Source organism: Pristiophorus japonicus, chromosome 3 (assembly GCF_044704955.1).
Source record: "Pristiophorus japonicus isolate sPriJap1 chromosome 3, sPriJap1.hap1, whole genome shotgun sequence".
NCBI classification, from domain to species: Eukaryota; Metazoa; Chordata; class Chondrichthyes; family Pristiophoridae; genus Pristiophorus; species Pristiophorus japonicus.
Genome location: NC_091979.1, coordinates 305,840,140 through 305,863,670, shown reverse-complemented (window position 1 = coordinate 305,863,670; position 23,531 = coordinate 305,840,140). Strand labels below are relative to the sequence as shown.

Here is a 23,531-nt window from a genome sequence, read left to right as displayed (position 1 = left end):
CTGGGGAGTGGGCTATACTGATACACTGGGGAGTGGGAGATACTGAAACACTGGGGAGTGGGAGATACTGAAACACTGGGGAGTGGGAGATACTGAAACACTGGGGAGTGGGAGACACTCAAACACTGGGGAGTGGGAGACACTCAAACACTGGGGTGTGGGAGACACTGAAACACTGGGGAGTGGGAGACACTGAAACACTGGGGAGTGGGAGACCCTGAAACACTGGGGAGTGGGAGATACTGAAATACTGGGGAGTGGGAGATACTGAAACACTGGGGAGTGGGAGATACCGAAACACTGGGGAGTGGGAGATACCGAAACACTGGGGAGTGGGAGAGTGAAACACTGGGGAGTGGGCGACACTGAAACATTGGGGAGTGGGAGACACTGAAACACTGGGGAGTGGGTTATACTGAAACACTGGGGAGTGGGAGACACTGAAACACTGGGGAGTGGGAGACACTGAAACACTGGGGAGTGGGAGACACTGAAACACTGGGGAGTGGGAGACACTGAAAAACTGGGGAGTGGGAGATACTGAAACACTGGGGAGTGGGGACACTGAAAGACTGGGGAGTGGGAGATACTGAAACACTGGGGAGTGCGGACACTGAAACACTGGGGAGTGGGTGATACTGAAACACTGGGGAGAGGGAGACACTGAAAAACTGGGGAGTGGGAGACACTGAAACACTGGGGAGTGGGAGATACTGAAACACTGGGGAGTGGGAGACACTGAAACACTGGGGAGTGGGAGACACTGAAACACTGGGGAGTGGGAGACACTGAAACACTGGGGAGTGGGAGACACTGAAACACTGGGGAGTGGGAGATACTGAAACACTGGGGAGTGGGTTATACTGAAACACTGGGAAGTGGGAGACACTGAAACACTGAGGAGTGGGAGATACCGAAACACTGGGGAGTGGGATATACTGAAACACTGGGGAGTGGGAGATACTGAAACACTGGGGAGTGGGAGATCCTGAAACACTGGGGAGTGGGAGATAGTGAAACACTGGGGAGTGGGAGACACTGAAATACTGGGGAGTGGGCGACAATGAAACACTGGGGAGGGGCGAAACTGAAACACTGGGGAGTGGGAGATACTGAAACACTGGGGAGTGGGAAATACTGAAACCCTGGGGAGTGGGAGATACTGAAACACTGGGGTGTGGGAGACACTGAAAGACTGGGGAGTGGGAGACACTGAAAGACTGGGGAGTGGGCTATACTGAAACACTGGGGAGTGGGCTATACTGATACACTGGGGAGTGGGAGATACTGAAACACTGGGGAGTGGGATATACTGAAACACTGGGGAGTGGGAGACACTGAAACACTGGGGAGTGGGAGACACTGAAACACTGTAGAGTGGGAGATACTGAAACACTGGGGAGTGGGAGATACTGAAACACTGGGGAGTGGGAGATACTGAAACACTGGGGAGTGGGAGACACTGAAACACTGGGGAGTGGGAGACACTGAAACACTGGGGAGTGGGAAATACTGAAACACTGGGGAGTGGGAGACACTGAAACACTGGGGAGTGGGCTATACTGATACACTGGGGAGTGGGAGATACTGAAAGACTGGGGAGTGGGAGACACTGAAACACTGGGGAGTGGGGGATACAGAAACACTGGGGAGTGGGAGATACTGAAACACTGGGGAGTGGGGACACTGAAACACTGGGGAGTGGGTGATACTGAAACACTGGGGAGAGGGAGACACTGAAAAACTGGGGAGTGGGAGACACTGAAACACTGGGGAGTGGGAGATACTGAAACACTGGGGAGTGGGAGACACTGAAACACTGGGGAGTGGGAGACACTGAAACACTGGGGAGTGGGTTATACTGAAACACTGGGGAGTGGGAGACACTGAAACACTGGGGAGTGGGACACACTGAAACACTGGGGAGTGGGAGATACTGAAACACTGGGGAGTGGGTTATACTGAAACACTGGGAAGTGGGAGACACTGAAACACTGGGGAGTGGGAGACACTGAAACACTGGGGAGTGGGAGATACTGAAACACTGGGGAGTGAGAGATACTGAAACACTGAGGAGTGGGAGATACCGAAACACTGGGGAGTGGGATATACTGAAACACTGGGGACTGGGAGATACTGAAACACTGGGGAGTGGGAGATACTGAAACACTGGGGAGTGGGAGATAGTGAAACACTGGGGAGTGGGAGACACTGAAATACTGGGGAGTGGGCGACAATGAAACACTGGGGAGGGGCGAAACTGAAACACTGGGGAGTGGGAGATACTGAAACACTGGGGAGTGGGAAATACTGAAACCCTGGGGAGTGGGAGATACTGAAACACTGGGGTGTGGGAGACACTGAAAGACTGGGGAGTGGGCTATACTGAAACACTGGGGAGTGGGCTATACTGATACACTGGGGAGTGGGAGATACTGAAACACTGGGGAGTGGGATATACTGAAACACTGGGGAGTGGGAGACACTGAAACACTGGGGAGTGGGAGACACTGAAACACTGTGGAGTGGGAGATACTGAAACACTGGGGAGTGGGAGATACTGAAACACTGGGGAGTGGGAGATACTGAAACACTGGGGAGTGGGAGACACTGAAACACTGGGGAGTGGGAGACACTGAAACACTGGGGAGTGGGAGATACTGAAACACTGGGGAGTGGGAGACACTGAAACACTGGGGAGTGGGCTATACTGAAACACTGGGGAGTGGGCTATACTGATACACTGGGGAGTGGGAGATACTGAAACACTGGGGAGTGGGAGATACTGAAACACTGCGGAGTGGGAGACACTGAAACACTGGGGAGTGGGAAATACTGAAACACTGGGGAGTGGGAGACACTGAAACACTGGGGAGTGAGAGATACTGAAACACTGGGGAGTGGGAGACACTGAAACACTGGGGAGTGGGAGACACTGAAACACTGGGGAGTGGGAGATACTGAAACACTGTGGAGTGGGAGACAATGAAACACTGGAGAGTGGGAGATACTGAAACACTGGGGAGTGGGATATACAGAAACACTGGGGAGTGGGATATACTGAAACACTGGGGAGTGGGAGATACTGAAACACTGGGGAGTGGGTTATACTGAAACACTGGGGAGTGGGCTACACTGAAACACTGGGGAGTGGGATATACTGAAACACAGGGGAGTGGGAGATACTGAAACACTGGGGAGTGGGAGATACTGAAAAACTAGGGAGTGGGAGATACTGAAACACTGGGGAGTGGGAGATACTGAAACACTGGGGAGTGGGAGACACTGAAACACTGGGGAGTGGGAGACCCTGAAACACTGGGGAGTGGGAGACACTGAAACACTGGGGAGTGGGAGATACTGAAACACTGCGGAGTGGGAGACACTGAAACACTGGGGAGTGGGGAATACTGAAACACTGGGGAGTGGGAGACACTGAAACACTGGGGAGTGAGAGATACTGAAACACTGGGGAGTAGGAGACACTGAAACACTGGGGAGTGGGAGACACTGAAACACTGGGGAGTAGGAGACACTGAAACACTGGGGAGTGGGAGATACTGAAACACTGCGGAGTGGGAGACATTGAAACACTGGGGAGTGGGAGATACTGAAACACTGGGGAGTGGGAGAAACTGAAACACTGGGGAGTGGGATATACAGAAACACTGGGGAGTGGGATATACTGAAACACTGGGGAGTGGGAGATACTGAAACACTGTGGAGTGGGATATACTGAAACACTGGGGAGTGGGAGATACTGAAACACTGGGGAGTGGGATATACTGATAAACTGGGGAGTGGGAGAGAGTGAAACACTGGGGAGTGGGAGACACTGAAACACTGGGGAGTGGGAGATACTGAAACACTGGGGAGTGGGCTACACTGAAACACTGGGGAGTGGGATATACTGAAACAGTGGGGATTGGGAGATACTGAAACACTGGGGAGTGGGAGATACTGAAACACTGGGGAGTGGGAGATACTGAAACACTGGGGAGTGGGAGATACTGAAACACTGAGGAGTGGGAGACACTGAAACACTGGGGAGTGGGAGACCCTGAAACACTGGGGAGTGGGAGACACTGAAACACTGGGGAGTGGGAGACTCTGAAACACTGGGGAGTGGGTGATACTGAAACACTGGGGAGTGGGTGATACTGAAACACTGGGGAGTGGGAGACACTGAAACACTGGGGAGTGGGAGACACTGAAACACTGGGGAGTGGGAGACACTGAAACACTGGGGAGTGGGAGATACTGAAACACTGGGGAGTGGGAGACACTGAAACACTGGGGAGTGGGCTATACTGAAACACTGGGGAGTGGGCTATACTGATACACTGGGGAGTGGGAGATACTGAAACACTGGGGAGTGGGAGACACTGAAACACTGGGGAGTGGGGGATACAGAAACACTGGGGAGTGGGAGACACTGAAACAATGGGGAGTGGGAGATACTGAAACACTGGGGAGTGGGAGACACTGAAACACTGGGGAGTGGGAGATACTGAAACACTCGGGAGTGGGAGACTCTGAAACACTGGTGGGTGGGAGGCACTGAAACACTGGGGAGTGGGCGATACTGCAACACTGGGTAGTGGGAGACACTGAAACACTGGGGAGTGGGAGATACTGAAACACTGGGGAGTGGGAGATACTGAAACACTGGGGAGTGGGAGATACTGAAACACAGGTGAGTGAGCTAAACTGAAACACTGGGGAGTGGGATATACTGAAACACTGGGAAGTGGGACATACTGAAACACTGGGGAGTGACAGATACTGAATCACTGGGGAGTGGGAGATACTGAAACACTGGGGAGTGGGAGATACTGAAACACTGGGGAGTGGGAGATACTGAAACACTGGGGAGTGGGAGATACTGAAACACTGGGGAGTGGGAGATACTGAAACACTGGGGAGTGGGAGATACTGAAACACTGGGGAGTGGGAGATACTGAAACACTGGGGATTGGGAGATACTGAAACACTGGGGAGTGGGATATACTGAAACAGTGGGGAGTGGGATATACTGAAACACTGGGGAATGGGAGATACTGAAACACTGGGGAGTGGGAGATACTGAATCACTGGGGTGTGGGTGATACTGAATCACTGGGGTGTGGGTTATACTGAAACACTGGGGAGTGGGAGATACTGAACCACTGGGGAGTGGGAGATACTGAAACACTGGGGAGAGGGAGACACTGAAACACTGGGGAGTGGGATATACAGACACACTGGGGAGTGGGATATACTGAAACACTGGGGAGTGGGAGATACTGAAACACTGGGGAGTGGGAGATACTGAAACACTGGGGAGTGGGAGATATTGAAACACTGGGGAGTGGGAGATACTGAAACGCTGGGGAGTGGGAGATACTGAAACACTGGGGAGTGGGATATACTGAAACACTGGGGAGTGGGAGACACTCAAACACTGGGGTGTGTGAGACCCTGAAACACTGGGGAGTGGGAGACACTGAAACACTGGGGAGTGGGAGATACTGAAACACTGGGGAGTGGGAGATACTGAAACACTGGGGAGTGGGAGATACCGAAACACTGGGGAGTGGGCTATACTGATACACTGGGGAGTGGGAGATACTGAAACACTGGGGAGTGGGATATACTGAAACACTGGGGAGTGGGAGATACTGAAACACTGGGGAGTGGGAGATACTGAAACACTGGGGAGTGGGCTATACTGATACACTGGGGAGTGGGAGATACTGAAACACTGGGGAGTGGGAGATACTGAAACACTGGGGAGTGGGAGATACTGAAACACTGGGGAGTGGGAGACACTCAAACACTGGGGAGTGGGAGACACTCAAACACTGGGGTGTGGGAGACACTGAAACACTGGGGAGTGGGAGACACTGAAACACTGGGGAGTGGGAGACCCTGAAACACTGGGGAGTGGGAGATACTGAAATACTGGGGAGTGGGAGATACTGAAACACTGGGGAGTGGGAGATACCGAAACACTGGGGAGTGGGAGATACCGAAACACTGGGGAGTGGGAGAGTGAAACACTGGGGAGTGGGCGACACTGAAACATTGGGGAGTGGGAGACACTGAAACACTGGGGAGTGGGTTATACTGAAACACTGGGGAGTGGGAGACACTGAAACACTGGGGAGTGGGAGACACTGAAACACTGGGGAGTGGGAGACACTGAAAAACTGGGGAGTGGGAGATACTGAAACACTGGGGAGTGGGGACACTGAAAGACTGGGGAGTGGGAGATACTGAAACACTGGGGAGTGCGGACACTGAAACACTGGGGAGTGGGTGATACTGAAACACTGGGGAGTGGGAGACACTGAAACACTGGGGAGTGGGAGACACTGAAACACTGGGGAGTGGGAGACACTGAAACACTGGGGAGTGGGAGACACTGAAACACTGGGGAGTGGGAGATACTGAAACACTGGGGAGTGGGTTATACTGAAACACTGGGAAGTGGGAGACACTGAAACACTGAGGAGTGGGAGATACCGAAACACTGGGGAGTGGGATATACTGAAACACTGGGGAGTGGGAGATACTGAAACACTGGGGAGTGGGAGATACTGAAACACTGGGGAGTGGGCGATAGTGAAACACTGGGGAGTGGGAGACACTGAAATACTGGGGAGTGGGCGACAATGAAACACTGGGGAGGGGCGAAACTGAAACACTGGGGAGTGGGAGATACTGAAACACTGGGGAGTGGGAAATACTGAAACCCTGGGGAGTGGGAGATACTGAAACACTGGGGTGTGGGAGACACTGAAAGACTGGGGAGTGGGCTATACTGAAACACTGGGGAGTGGGCTATACTGATACACTGGGGAGTGGGAGATACTGAAACACTGGGGAGTGGGATATACTGAAACACTGGGGAGTGGGAGACACTGAAACACTGGGGAGTGGGAGACACTGAAACACTGTGGAGTGGGAGATACTGAAACACTGGGGAGTGGGAGATACTGAAACACTGGGGAGTGGGAGATACTAAAACACTGGGGAGTGGGAGACACTGAAACACTGGGGAGTGGGAGACACTGAAACACTGGGGAGTGGGAGATACTGAAACACTGGGGAGTGGGAGACACTGAAACACTGGGGAGTGGGCTATACTGATACACTGGGGAGTGGGAGATACTGAAAGACTGGGGAGTGGGAGACACTGAAACACTGGGGAGTGGGGGATACAGAAACACTGGGGAGTGGGAGATACTGAAACACTGGGGAGTGGGGACACTGAAACACTGGGGAGTGGGTGATGCTGAAACACTGGGGAGAGGGAGACACTGAAAAACTGGGGAGTGGGAGACACTGAAACACTGGGGAGTGGGAGATACTGAAACACTGGGGAGTGGGAGATACTGAAACACTGGGGAGTGGGAGACACTGAAACACTGGGGAGTGGGTTATACTGAAACACTGGGGAGTGGGAGACACTGAAACACTGGGGAGTGGGACACACTGAAAGACTGGGGAGTGGGCTATACTGAAACACTGGGGAGTGGGCTATACTGATACACTGGGGAGTGGGAGATACTGAAACACTGGGGAGTGGGAGACACTGAAACACTGTGGAGTGGGAGATACTGAAACACTGGGGAGTGGGCTATACTGAAACACTGGGGAGTGGGAGATACTGAAACACTGGGGAGTGGGAGATACTGAAACACTGGGGAGTGGGAGACACTGAAACACTGGGGAGTGGGAGACACTGAAACACTGGGGAGTGGGTTATACTGAAACACTGGGGAGTGGGATATACTGAAACACTGGGGAGTGGGAGATACTGAAACACTGGGGAGTGGGAGACACTGAAACACTGTGGAGTGGGAGATACTGAAACACTGGGGAGTGGGAGATACTGAAACACTGGGGAGTGGGAGATACTGAAACACTGGGGAGTGGGAGATACTGAAACACTGGGGAGTGGGAGATACTGAAACACTGGGGAGTGGGAGACACTGAAACACTGGGGAGTGGGAGACACTGAAACACTGGGGAGTGGGAGACACTGAAACACTGGGGAGTGGGAGATACTGAAACACTGGGGAGTGGGAGACACTGAAACACTGGGGAGTGGGCTATACTGAAACACTGGGGAGTGGGCTATACTGATACACTGGGGAGTGGGAGATACTGAAACACTGGGGAGTGGGAGACACTGAAACACTGGGGAGTGGGGGATACAGAAACACTGGGGAGTGGGAGACACTGAAACAATGGGGAGTGGGAGATACTGAAACACTGGGGAGTGGGAGACACTGAAACACTGGGGAGTGGGAGATACTGAAACACTCGGGAGTGGGAGACTCTGAAACACTGGTGGGTGGGAGGCACTGAAACACTGGGGAGTGGGCGATACTGCAACACTGGGTAGTGGGAGACACTGAAACACTGGGGAGTGGGAGATACTGAAACACTGGGGAGTGGGAGATACTGAAACACTGGGGAGTGGGAGATACTGAAACACAGGTGAGTGAGCTAAACTGAAACACTGGGGAGTGGGATATACTGAAACACTGGGAAGTGGGACATACTGAAACACTGGGGAGTGACAGATACTGAATCACTGGGGAGTGGGAGATACTGAAACACTGGGGAGTGGGAGATACTGAAACACTGGGGAGTGGGAGATACTGAAACACTGGGGAGTGGGAGATACTGAAACACTGGGGAGTGGGAGATACTGAAACACTGGGGAGTGGGAGATACTGAAACACTGGGGAGTGGGAGATACTGAAACACTGGGGATTGGGAGATACTGAAACACTGGGGAGTGGGATATACTGAAACAGTGGGGAGTGGGATATACTGAAACACTGGGGAATGGGAGATACTGAAACACTGGGGAGTGGGAGATACTGAATCACTGGGGTGTGGGTGATACTGAATCACTGGGGTGTGGGTTATACTGAAACACTGGGGAGTGGGAGATACTGAACCACTGGGGAGTGGGAGATACTGAAACACTGGGGAGAGGGAGACACTGAAACACTGGGGAGTGGGATATACAGACACACTGGGGAGTGGGATATACTGAAACACTGGGGAGTGGGAGATACTGAAACACTGGGGAGTGGGAGATACTGAAACACTGGGGAGTGGGAGATATTGAAACACTGGGGAGTGGGAGATACTGAAACGCTGGGGAGTGGGAGATACTGAAACACTGGGGAGTGGGATATACTGAAACACTGGGGAGTGGGAGACACTGAAACACTGGGGAGTGGGAGATACTGAAACACTGGGGAGTGGGAGATACTGAAACACTGGGGAGTGGGAGATACCGAAACACTGGGGAGTGGGAGATACTGATACACTGGGGAGTGGGATATACTGAAACACTGGGGAGTGGGAGATACTGAAACACTGGGGAGTGGGAGATACTGAAACACTGGGGAGTGGGCTATACTGATACACTGGGGAGTGGGAGATACTGAAACACTGGGGAGTGGGAGATACTGAAACACTGGGGAGTGGGAGATACTGAAACACTGGGGAGTGGGAGATACTGAAACACTGGGGAGTGGGAGACACTCAAACACTGGGGAGTGGGAGACACTCAAACACTGGGGTGTGGGAGACACTGAAACACTGGGGAGTGGGAGACACTGAAACACTGGGGAGTGGGAGACCCTGAAACACTGGGGAGTGGGAGATACTGAAATACTGGGGAGTGGGAGATACTGAAACACTGGGGAGTGGGAGATACCGAAACACTGGGGAGTGGGAGATACCGAAACACTGGGGAGTGGGAGAGTGAAACACTGGGGAGTGGGCGACACTGAAACATTGGGGAGTGGGAGACACTGAAACACTGGGGAGTGGGTTATACTGAAACACTGGGGAGTGGGAGACACTGAAACACTGGGGAGTGGGAGACACTGAAACACTGGGGAGTGGGAGACACTGAAAAACTGGGGAGTGGGAGATACTGAAACACTGGGGAGTGGGGACACTGAAAGACTGGGGAGTGGGAGATACTGAAACACTGGGGAGTGCGGACACTGAAACACTGGGGAGTGGGTGATACTGAAACACTGGGGAGTGGGAGACACTGAAACACTGGGGAGTGGGAGACACTGAAACACTGGGGAGTGGGAGACACTGAAACACTGGGGAGTGGGAGACACTGAAACACTGGGGAGTGGGAGATACTGAAACACTGGGGAGTGGGTTATACTGAAACACTGGGAAGTGGGAGACACTGAAACACTGAGGAGTGGGAGATACCGAAACACTGGGGAGTGGGATATACTGAAACACTGGGGAGTGGGAGATACTGAAACACTGGGGAGTGGGAGATACTGAAACACTGGGGAGTGGGCGATAGTGAAACACTGGGGAGTGGGAGACACTGAAATACTGGGGAGTGGGCGACAATGAAACACTGGGGAGGGGCGAAACTGAAACACTGGGGAGTGGGAGATACTGAAACACTGGGGAGTGGGAAATACTGAAACCCTGGGGAGTGGGAGATACTGAAACACTGGGGTGTGGGAGACACTGAAAGACTGGGGAGTGGGCTATACTGAAACACTGGGGAGTGGGCTATACTGATACACTGGGGAGTGGGAGATACTGAAACACTGGGGAGTGGGATATACTGAAACACTGGGGAGTGGGAGACACTGAAACACTGGGGAGTGGGAGACACTGAAACACTGTGGAGTGGGAGATACTGAAACACTGGGGAGTGGGAGATACTGAAACACTGGGGAGTGGGAGATACTAAAACACTGGGGAGTGGGAGACACTGAAACACTGGGGAGTGGGAGACACTGAAACACTGGGGAGTGGGATATACTGAAACACTGGGGAGTGGGAGACACTGAAACACTGGGGAGTGGGCTATACTGATACACTGGGGAGTGGGAGATACTGAAAGACTGGGGAGTGGGAGACACTGAAACACTGGGGAGTGGGGGATACAGAAACACTGGGGAGTGGGAGATACTGAAACACTGGGGAGTGGGGACACTGAAACACTGGGGAGTGGGTGATGCTGAAACACTGGGGAGAGGGAGACACTGAAAAACTGGGGAGTGGGAGACACTGAAACACTGGGGAGTGGGAGATACTGAAACACTGGGGAGTGGGAGACACTGAAACACTGGGGAGTGGGAGACACTGAAACACTGGGGAGTGGGTTATACTGAAACACTGGGGAGTGGGAGACACTGAAACACTGGGGAGTGGGACACACTGAAACACTGGGGAGTGGGAGATACTGAAACACTGGGGAGTGGGTTATACTGAAACACTGGGAAGTGGGAGACACTGAAACACTGGGGAGTGGGAGACACTGAAACACTGGGGAGTGGGAGATACTGAAACACTGGGGAGTGAGAGATACTGAAACACTGAGGAGTGGGAGATACCGAAACACTGGGGAGTGGGATATACTGAAACACTGGGGAGTGGGAGATACTGAAACACTGGGGAGTGGGAGATACTGAAACACTGGGGAGTGGGAGATAGTGAAACACTGGGGAGTGGGAGACACTGAAATACTGGGGAGTGGGCGACAATGAAACACTGGGGAGGGGCGAAACTGAAACACTGGGGAGTGGGAGATACTGAAACACTGGGGAGTGGGAAATACTGAAACCCTGGGGAGTGGGAGATACTGAAACACTAGGGTGTGGGAGACACTGAAAGACTGGGGAGTGGGCTATACTGAAACACTGGGGAGTGGGCTATACTGATACACTGGGGAGTGGGAGATACTGAAACACTGGGGAGTGGGAGACACTGAAACACTGTGGAGTGGGAGATACTGAAACACTGGGGAGTGGGCTATACTGAAACACTGGGGAGTGGGAGATACTGAAACACTGGGGAGTGGGAGACACTGAAACACTGTGGAGTGGGAGATACTGAAACACTGGGGAGTGGGAGATACTGAAACACTGGGGAGTGGGAGATACTGAAACACTGGGGAGTGGGAGACACTGAAACACTGGGGAGTGGGAGACACTGAAACACTGGGGAGTGGGAGATACTGAAACACTGGGGAGTGGGAGACACTGAAACACTGGGGAGTGGGCTATACTGAAACACTGGGGAGTGGGCTATACTGATACACTGGGGAGTGGGAGATACTGAAAGACTGGGGAGTGGGAGACACTGAAACACTGGGGAGTGGGGGATACAGAAACACTGGGGAGTGGGAGACACTGAAACAATGGGGAGTTGGAGATACTGAAACACTGGGGAGTGGGAGACACTGAAACACTGGGGAGTGGGAGATACTGAAACACTAGGGAGTGGGAGACTCTGAAACACTGGTGGGTGGGAGGCACTGAAACACTGGGGAGTGGGCGATACTGAAACACTGGGTAGTGGGAGACACTGAAACACTGGGAAGTGGGACATACTGAAACACTGGGGAGTGACAGATACTGAAACACTGGGGAGTGGGAGATACTGAAACACTGAGGAGTGGGAGATACTGAAACACTGGGGAGTGGGAGATACTGAAACACAGGTGAGTGAGCTAAACTGAAACACTGGGGAGTGGGATATACTGAAACACTGGGAAGTGGGACATACTGAAACACTGGGGAGTGACAGATACTGAATCACTGGGGAGTGGGAGATACTGAAACACTGGGGAGTGGGAGATACTGAAACACTGGGGAGTGGGAGATTCTGAAAAACTGGGGAGTGGGAGATACTGAAACACTGGGGAGTGGGAGATACTGAAACACTGGGGAGTGGGAGATACTGAAACACTGGGGAGTGGGAGATACTGAAACACTGGGGAGTGGGAGATACTGAAACACTGGGGATTGGGAGATACTGAAACACTGGGGAGTGGGATATACTGAAACAGTGGGGAGTGGGATATACTGAAACACTGGGGAGTGGGAGATACTGAAACACTGGGGAGTGGGAGATACTGAATCACTGGGGTGTGGGTTATACTGAAACACTGGGGAGTGGGAGATACTGAAACACTGGGGAGTGGGAGATACTGAAACACTGGGGAGTGGGAGACACTGAAACACTGGGGAGTGGGAGACACTGAAACACTGGGGAGTGGGAGACACTGAAACACTGGGGAGTGGGATATACAGACACACTGGGGAGTGGGATATACTGAAACACTGGGGAGTGGGAGATACTGAAACACTGGGGAGTGGGAGATACTGAAACACTGGGGAGTGGGAGATACTGAAACACTGGGGAGTGGGAGATACTGAAACGCTGGGGAGTGGGAGATACTGAAACACTGGGGAGTGGGCTACACTGAAACACTGGGGAGTGGGATATACTGAAACACTGGGGAGTGGGCTATACTGAAACACTGGGGAGTGGGCTATACTGATACACTGGGGAGTGGGAGATACTGAAACACTGGGGAGTGGGAGATACTGAAACACTGGGGAGTGGGATATACTGAAACACTGGGGAGTGGGAGACACTGAAACACTGGGGAGTGGGAGACCCTGAAACACTGGGGAGTGGGAGATACTGAAATACTGGGGAGTGGGAGATACTGAAACACTGGGGAGTGGGAGATACCGAAACACTGGGGAGTGGGAGATACCGAAACACTGGGGAGTGGGAGAGTGAAACACTGGGGAGTGGGCGACACTGAAACATTGGGGAGTGGGAGACACTGAAACACTGGGGAGTGGGTTGTACTGAAACACTGGGGAGTGGGAGACACTGAAACACTGGGGAGTGGGAGACACTGAAACACTGGGGAGTGGGAGACACTGAAAAACTGGGGAGTGGGAGATACTGAAACACTGGGGAGTGGGGACACTGAAAGACTGGAGAGTGGGAGATACTGAAACACTGGGGAGTGCGGACACTGAAACACTGGGGAGTGGGTGATACTGAAACACTGGGGAGAGGGAGACACTGAAAAACTGGGGAGTGGGAGACACTGAAACACTGGGGAGTGGGAGATACTGAAACACTGGGGAATGGGAGATACTGAAACACTGGGGAGTGGGAGACACTGAAACACTGGGGAGTGGGTTATACTGAAACACTGGGGAGTGGGAGACACTGAAACACTGGGGAGTGGGAGACACTGAAACACTGGGGAGTGGGAGATACTGAAACACTGGGGAGTGGGAGATACTGAAACACTGGGGAGTGGGTTATACTGAAACACTGGGAAGTGGGAGACACTGAAACACTGGGGAGTGGGAGACACTGAAACACTGGGGAGTGGGTGATACTTAAACACTGGGGAGTGGGAGACACTGAAACACTGGTGAGTGGGAGACACTGAAACACTGGGGAGTGGGTGATACTGAAACACTGGGGAGTGGGCTATTCTGAAACACTGGGGAGTGGGATATACTGAAACACTGGGGAGTGGGAGATACTGAAACACTGGGGAGTGGGAGATACTGAAACACTGGGGAGTGGGAGATACTGAAACACTGGGGAGTGGGAGATACTGAAACACTGGGGAGTGGGAGATACTGAAACACTGGGGAGTGGGAGATACTGAAACACTGGGGAGTGGGAGATACTGAAACACTTGGGAGTGGGATATACTGAAACACTTAGGAGTGAGAGATACTGAAACACTGGGGAGTGGGTTATACTGAAACACTGGGGAGTGGGAGATACTGAAACACTGGGGAGTGGGAGATGCTGAAACACTGGGGAGTGGGAGACGCTGAAACACTGGGGAGTGCGAAATACTGAAACACTGGGGAGTGGGCGACACTGAAACACTGGGGAGTGGGAGATATTGAAACACTGGGGAGTGGGAGATACTGAAACATTGGGGAGTGGGAGATACTGAAACACTGGGGAGTGGGAGACACTGAAACACTGGGGAGTGGGAGACACTGAAACACTGGGGAGTGGGAGACACTGAAACACTGGGGAGTGGGAGACACTGAAACACTGGGGAGTGGGAGACACTGAAACACTGGTGAGTGGGAGACACTGAAACACTGGGGAGTGGGAGACACTGAAACACTGGGGAGTGGGAGATACTAAAACACTGGGGAGTGGGAGATACTGAAACACTGGGGAGTGGGAGATACTGAAACACTGGGGAGTGGGAGATACTGAAACACTGGGGAGTGGGAGATACTGAAGCACTGGGGAGTGGGAGATACTGAAACACTGGGGAGTGGGAGATACTGAAACACTGGGGAGTGGACGATACCATTAAACTGAGTCTGGAGGATCACATAGTCTGGCAGATGACAGCGTCTGGTGGATCACAGAGTCTGCAGGATCACACTGAATCTGGAGAATCACACTGAATCTGGTGCGTGACTGAGTCTGGTGGATCAGAGAGTCTGGCGGATCATTGAATCAGATAGATCAGACTGAATCCGGTGGATCCATTTTGAGTCTGGTGAATTGCACTGAGTCTGGTGGGTTGCATTGAATCCAGCGGATCACATTGAATATAGTGGTCACACTGAATTTATCGGATCGCTGAGTCTGGCGGATCACACTGTGTCTGGCGGATCACACTGTGTCTGGCGGATCACACTGAATTTAATTGATCCGATTGATCACTGTTCTGATTAAAACATAGAAACATAGAAACATATAAAATAGGTGCAGGAGTAGGCCATTCGGCCCTTCGAGCCTGGACCGCCATTCAATAATATCATGGCTGATCATTCCTTCAGTACCCCTTTCCTACTTTCTCTCCATACCACTTGATCCCCTTAACCGTAAGGGCCATATCTAACTTCCTCTTGAATATATCCAATGAACTGGCATCAACAACTCTCTGCGGCAGGGAATTCCACAGGTCAACAACTCTCTGAGTGAAGAAGTTTCTTCTCATCTCAGTCTTAAATGGCCTACCCCTTATCCTAAGACTATGTCCCCTGGTTCTGGACTTCCCCAACATTGAGAACATTCTTCCCGCATCTAACCTGTCCAGTCCCGTTAGAATCTTATATTTTTCTATCAGATCCCCTCTCATCCTTCTAAACTCCAATGTCTAAAGGCCCAGTTGATCCAGTCTCTCCTCATATGACAGCCCAGCCATCCCTGGAATCAGTCTGGTGAACCTTCGCTGCACTCCCTCAATAGCAAGAACGTCCTTCCTCAGACTAGGAGACCAAAACTGAACACAATATTCCAGGTGAGGCCTCACTAAGGCCCTGTACAACTGCAATAAGATCTCCCTGCTCCTATATTCAAATTCCCTAGCTATGAAGGCCAACATACCATTTGCCTTCTTTACCACCTGCTGTACCTGCGTGCCCACTTTCAGTGACTGATGAACCATGACACCCAGGTCTCGTTGCACCTCCCCTTTTTCTAGTCTGCCACCATTCAGATAATATTCTGCCTTCGTGTTTTTGCCCCCAAAATGGATAACCTCACATTTATCCACATTATACTGCATCTGCCATGTATTTGCCCACCCACCTAATCTGTCCAAGTCCCCCTGCAGCCTCTTAGCCTCCTCCTCACAGCTCACACCGCCACCCGGTTTAGTGTCATCCGCAAACTTGGAGATATTACAATCTGTTCCTTCATCCAAATCATTAATGTATATTGTAAAGAGCTGGGATCCCAGCACTGAGCCCTGTGGCACCCCACTAGTAACTGCCTGACATTCTGAAAAGGACCCGTTTATCCCCACTCTCTGCTTCCTGTCTGCCAACCAGTTCTCTATCCACGTCAGTACATTACCCCCAATTCCATGCGCTTTGATTTTGTACACCAATCTCTTGTGCGGGACCTTGTCAAAAGCCTTTTGAAAGTCCAAATACACCACTAGTAGAATGGACAAGGTTCTCCCTTGTCCACTTTACTAGTTACAGCTTCAAAAAATTCCAGAAGATTCGTCAAGCATGATTTCCCTTTCATAAATCATTCAAATGAGGAAAGGTGAACAACTGCTTAATTTGGTTGGACTTCCAAATATTTTCATAATAGTTCCTTCATAATTTTTTGTGGGTGGAAGATGCCTTATTCAATCATTTTAAGAAGGGATGGTGCCTCAGCCAATCATTCTAGTCAAAGATAGTTGACATATAACATATATAAATACTAGCAGATCTCCAGGAGCATGAAGAATCAGAGTAAATATTATTCTATAATGACGGGATAATGCACCAATATAATGGATGTCGCAAGCACTGCTCAAGGACAAAAATAAATATAACGCTGATTTTATGAAATGGGATTGGCGCACCACTGGGACCAAATATTGGGAAATCAGACACATGTTCCTTGTGATTTTGTGCCAGTAACTGTAAATGTTACTGGTGCAGCCAGTTTTTCTGTGGCAGGCTCTTTCCAAGAAAACATGAGAAATCTCAGTTATATTTCCCAAGCTTCAGTCCATTTTTTTAATATCATAGAGGTCACACTGGGGTCTGGTAACATCATCAATTTTCATTTGAAAAACAGCAGCATGAAAGAGCCCTCCACTTCTACTCTGTGGCAGGATTTGAGGAGGTGCAGCATATAATTGATTGAACTCATGCGACCATAACCCCTGATGCCCCTGTCCCCAAAGCAACTTAATTCCTGAATAGTAAGGGCTACCATTCTACAATGTATAGGCGATCTACAAATATTACAGAATTATATAGATATAGTGGCAGCTCCCATGATTCTCTCACCCGAGCACAAACTACATTGCCAATATTATTTGAAGTTCCAAGACTCCAGAGATGGCTGTAGGAGGACCAAGGATATGCTCTGCAGCTGTGGATTATTACTACATTCTTGCATCTAAGCAGAGGTACAAATTGGCTCACGCTTTCACCAGAGTCATAGTGGAACACATCTTTGGCTTCTTCAAGCAGTGAGTCAGATGCTTGGGTAGATCAGGGAAAATACTACAGATTATTGTAGACAACTGTATCCTGCAAAACTTTTCCTTACAAGAGGAGCCTAAATATAGAACAGACAGGTAGAAGAAAGGCAGATACCTGTACAAACAAACGAGACTGACCAGAACATAAAAGGATCAGCAACTTAATCAGTAAAGGTCGTCAGGCAGGATCCAAAAAACCAAACACAAGAGATGAATTTTGAACACACATCGTGCATTCAATGTCGCAGGTGAGATTAATTTCTGTTGGTCACAATATTTCTTCTACGTACACGAGACAGATATTGATCAGAAGAATCTGGATTCATAGTTGTCAGAAAAAAACAACATCACCATATTCAAAATTGCCACACAACAAACAGAAGTGCAAATTCACCATTCCTGAGCTCCCAGTGGGAAGCTGCACCAGAGGGGAGCTTGTGATAGAAATACTACTCTCACTCTAATGTTAGTTCTCGTGACCTCATTGAGCGTGGGATCAAGGAATGTACTTTGGATCTAATTAGAATAGAATGTAACACCTATTCGTGAAGCTGTCGATGTTACAATTCCAACACTTGATATAAAAACAAATAAAAAGGTTAGAATGCGTATTCAGTATTTCAGGCACTGGGTTGAACTGTGATGATAAGGGCCCATATTCGTGCCGAACAATGGCTGAACTCAGGCTTCAAGAAAAATTGGGTGTATTTTTTTTGTCATATTGAGTTGTGGGACTCAAACCTCATCCTCGCTGCATTAGTCAGTGTTGAAGTACATTCGACTCTGGGCCTAAACACCGAGTGGATTTAATTCTTCACATCCATTTTCAAACGTTTGACTTTTGAGTTTGTGATGGCCCTCATTATAAATATTTCAGTCCACACGTAATTTACATTGTATGAGGCACGAATCAAAGAGTCAGTGATGAACTGTCGGTCACTGAATTTATCTGCTCGCAAATAATTTGATGACTCACTCCTGATAGTCATTTGTGAATGATCTTTCTTTGTGGATTCAGTCTCTGTTCCCAGTATCTGCCAGTGAGATTTTAACCCCAATAACCATGGATTTTGTGCATGTTACATTTATACATACATATATATGTGAGAGTATATTATATATATACACACTTTATACTTCATGTGCATACATATACATATACACACACACCAAAACACTTATACTAACGAAGAGCAGGTAGTCATGTTAAGGTCTTACCTGTGACTGGGCATTAATATTTGCTCCATTTGTTACTAGGACGTGTACGACTTCTGCTTGTCCAGCTAACGACGCAATATGCAGAGCAGTATTTCCTTTCTGAAAATAAAAAGTAAAAGGTGCCAGCAATTAAGGAGTAATCCAGTACAACCAAAGCAAAGAAGAATTGCAAAGCGATCGTTTATCAGTCAGTGAGATTACGGGCAGCTCAAATCTAAGGTACGCCTGACTTAGAAATCACTGGTGTACGCTCCAAAGACCAAGTATCAGACACCCTCCCAGCTTCAGTGGCTGATGGTACTGCGCTGTCTTTCTATTAGCCCCGACAGTATAAAGTGGGTGAAAAACTCATACTTTCCCACCCTTTCCAACACGACAGCATGGTGATGATGGCAGTGCTGGGATTGGAACAGGTTTCTAACCAGTGAAAAGTTTCTCATTGTTTTTGGATGTCTGGGTCTGTGGTAGGCTAATTGATAGAGAGTGATTGCCATGATTATGCAGGAACTCCATTGTCATTGTGTCATGCAACTACCAGGCTGGTAGAAGGAGAACTAGATGGACCCTGGTCTTTTCTCGTCAAGTGCTATGTTCTTATGACTTAGTAAAGACACAAACTTTTAGAAGCCTCCAAACCTGACTTCTGCAGCAGTTAATATAGTTCAACTAAAGGACTGGATTAATGCAATCACATGAAAAGACATGCCCATGTTGCAGGAAGTTTCAGGAGGTTAAGTTTAATGCTCCCAAAGTAAATGCTGAGGATTAATGAGAGGTCAGACTGGGAGGATTAAAACACAACTTTCTTCCAGTAAAAGCTGTGATTCTGGCAAACAGTGTTGCTGCAAGATATTTTGTTTGTTTTCATGTAAGTTTATTTGAGGTTAGGGCCAGCTCTTCTAAGAATGTAAATGCACAACGCTCAGTCTATCAGTGTTCAACCATCGAACAATGGTGCGGTGATGATGATCCCACATGTCTGTAAGAAAGCTGAGCCAGGGTCAGCTGAGTGGGTTACTGATCTGCTGGAAGGGGCCTGGCTACATACCAAGGCAGCCGGAAGATGGTTGGCTGGCTGGCGGAGGTTGGCTCCACACTGGGTTTACTAAAGCACAGGGCTATGCAGGAATAAGATACCACAGACTTGCACAAATTTCAAAGGCTGTCCTGTTGTGATCCTTTCATTTATCAATGAACGATAGATCCTTAAAATAGCAGCGGTGATGGATTTATTATAAATTGCTTTTGCGATTGGTCAAGTGGACTCTTGTTTAACAATAGTGTGAGCTTGAAAAAGAATGGATTACACAGTTCATTATCAATACATATCGGAACACTGGAACAGGAGAAGGCCATTCAGCCCCTTGAGGCTGTTCTGCCAGTCAGTTACATCACAGCTGAGCTTACCAGCAGTATCCCTTGATATCCTCACCTCAGAAAAATCTTGTGATTTCAGGGAACTATAGACCAGTTAGCTTAACAATAGTGGTAGGAAAAATAATGGAATCTTTACTTCAAGATGTAATAGAAAAACATCTCGAAACTGAAAATAGAATAACGAGTAGTCAGCACAGATTTCCAAAGGGAAGGTCATGCTTGAGCAACCTTATTGAATTCTTTGAAGAAGTAACAGAAAGAGTAGACAGGGGTAATGCAGTAGATGTAATACATTTGGATTTTCAAAAGGCCTTCAATAAGGTACTGCATAGTAGACATGACTAAGGTCAGAGCATGTGGAGTTAGGGGACAGGTAGCAAAATGGATAAGAACATAAGAAATAGGAGCAGGAGTAGGCCATTCGGGCCCTCGAACCTGCTCCGCCATTCAATAAGATCATGGCTGATCATCTTCCTCAATTCCACTTTTCTGCACTATCCCCATATCCCTTGATTCCCTTAATATCCAAAAATCTATCGATCACTGTCTTGAATATACTCAAAGACTGAGCCTCCACAGCCCTCTGGGGTAGAGAATTCTAAAGATTCACCACCTTCAGTGAAGACATTTCTCCTCATCTCAATCCCAAGTGGCCGACCCCTTATTCTGAGACAGTAACCCCTAGGTGTAGACTCCCTAACCAGTGGAAACATCCTGCCAGCATCTACCCCTTCTAGCCCTGTAAGAATTTTATAAGTTTCAATGATGTTAAGTCCTGACTCTAATGTACTGACTTACACGAGACACATGCTGAAGTCAAGGTCACTCAGGACCTGCACCTTTAATTCCAGCTCTCCAGTGCCGCACTTGCCTGAGACCTCCCTTTATATACCTCAGTGGGACAGGTATGGAGTGTCTCCTGCAAGTGCACCCCTGGTGGTAAGGTATGCTTGTTGTTACAGGTCATATCCAGTTACAGTCATGTATAGCATGGTAAGATACAGTTATATGCAGTAATGTGAGATACATGACAATTGAGATCATCTTTCATCCTTCTAAACTCCAGAGAATATAGGCCTAGTCTACTCGTTCTCTCCTCACAGGACAAGCCCTCTCGCAACAACCCCCCACCCCCACCCACATCCCAGTAATAAGTCGAGTGAACTTTTGTTGCACTCCCTCTGGCAAGTATATCCTAACTTAGATAAGGAGACCAAAACTACACTGTGCTCCAGGTGTGGTCTCACCAAGGCCCTATATAATTGGCGCCAGAAATGGAGGAGCAGAGATCTCAGAGGGTTGCAGGGCTGGAGGAGTTAGAGAGATGAGGAGGGGCAAGACCATGGAGGAATTTTGAGTACAAGGATGAGAATTTTAAAATTGAGGTATTGCCTGACCAGGCAACAGTGTCGGTCAGTGAGCACAGGGGTGATGGGTGTATGGGACTTGGTTTGCATTAGGATGTGGGCAGCAGAGTTTTGGATGACAGTTTACAGAGGGTGGAAGCTGGGAGGCCAGCCAGGAGAGCATTGGAATAGTCAAATCTGGAAGTAACAAAGGCATGGATGAGGGTTTTATCAACAAATGAGGCAGGGTGAAAACGGGCGATATTAGGGAGGTGGAAGTAGGCAGATGGAGATGGAAAGGATATGGGGTTGGAAGCTCAGCTCAGGGTCAAGCGGATGCCGAGGTCACGAACAGTCTGGTTCAGCCTTAGACAGTGCCCAGGGATAGAATCGCCGGCAAGGGAACAGAGTTTGTGGCGGGGAGCAGAAACAACAGCTTTGGCCATCCTAATATTTTGGATGTCAAACAAACAGCGTGACAAATCGGAGGCAGTGGAGGGGTTGAGATAGATGGTCATGAGGTAGAGCTGAGTGTTGTCAGCATACATGTGGAATCTTACATTGTGTTTTCGGATAAAGTCGCTGAGAGGCGGGATGTAGATGAGACATAGGAGGGGACCAAGGAGAACTCCAGAGGTAACGGTGCAGGAGAGGGAAGAGAAGTCATTGCGGGCGATTCTCTGGCTACAACTGGATAGATAGGGATGGAACCAGGCAAAGGCAATTCCACCTCGCTAGGCAACAGAGGAAGGCATTGGAGGAGGATGGTTTAGTCAACTGTGTCAAAGTCTGCAGACAGTTCGAGAAGGATGAGGAGTGAAGGATTTAGGATTTTTGACGTTTGTTTTAAATAAGACTAAAATAATGGAATTGAATGAAACCCTTACTTTCTTGGTAAAGAACACAGCTGTAAGTTTGACCGAAGTAAGGATGCATAGAGAGAGAAACATCTGTTAACCAGACAAAATGGAGCACTGAAGTAACTGATAAGAAGAAACAATGCAGGAAGTCGTAGCGATAAGGAAGTAAGGGCTGCAAAATGGTAAGAGATTCTTTGATGCTTGATTATTAAAAAGAGCAGATTTTAGAAAGGAAACCGTATAAAACAGCTCATTTACAAGGGTTTTGAGGAGAACCTTCAACATCAGAACAAGACGTTGTAGGAAAGGAACCTTCGTTTTCTCTCCAAGACAAAGACTCTGATCAATTCTTTGTCTTGAGCTGTACACATAGAAAGAAAAGGGTTGTGTCAAAAGTTTCCACCTTCTTTCTAGTACAAACTGTCACATTGTATGTCAAGTTAAACCCTTTACAGTTAGAAAATAACATTCTTACATTTAATTTCTTTGCTTTTTGTATTCTGACAGAGAGAAAAATAATCTGACAGGAGCGATAGTTCATCACGGTCACAGTCACATAGGATGTCATTTGTGACTTTGATAAGGGCCATTTCAGTGCTGTGGTAAATGTGGATATCTGATTGGAAAGGTTCAACCATGGAATTGCGGGAAAGACGGTCAAGGACTTTGGAGAGGAAAGGGAGGTTGGAAATGGTCCCACAAACAGCAATGTAATCTCCTCCAGCTCTCCAACTCTCTGAGTTTATATACCTGTCGAATGTAATAATATAATAGATATATAAACAGGGTGGCAATGTAAAATCTTGAATCCAGCTTTTATGCGAAGCCACAGCGTGGCATTCATTTGATGAGCGACTCCCACTGGGCTAATTTCTTCTCTGTGCAATCGGTCGGCCTGCTTCTGTTGAGCCAACGTTATTAAATTTG

General features: G+C 49.2%; 1 protein-coding gene across 1 annotated transcript in view; it reads right to left on the bottom strand.

Moving 5' to 3' along the window:
* Nucleotides 1-23,531, bottom strand: part of ank3b (ankyrin 3b) — a 614,562-nt gene that overhangs the window by 338,473 nt on the left and 252,558 nt on the right. Inside the window, exon 4 of the mRNA XM_070876860.1 lies at nt 19,022-19,120. Within this exon, the coding sequence (XP_070732961.1) occupies nt 19,022-19,120 (99 nt within the window). The remainder of the gene's footprint in view (nt 1-19,021; nt 19,121-23,531) is intronic.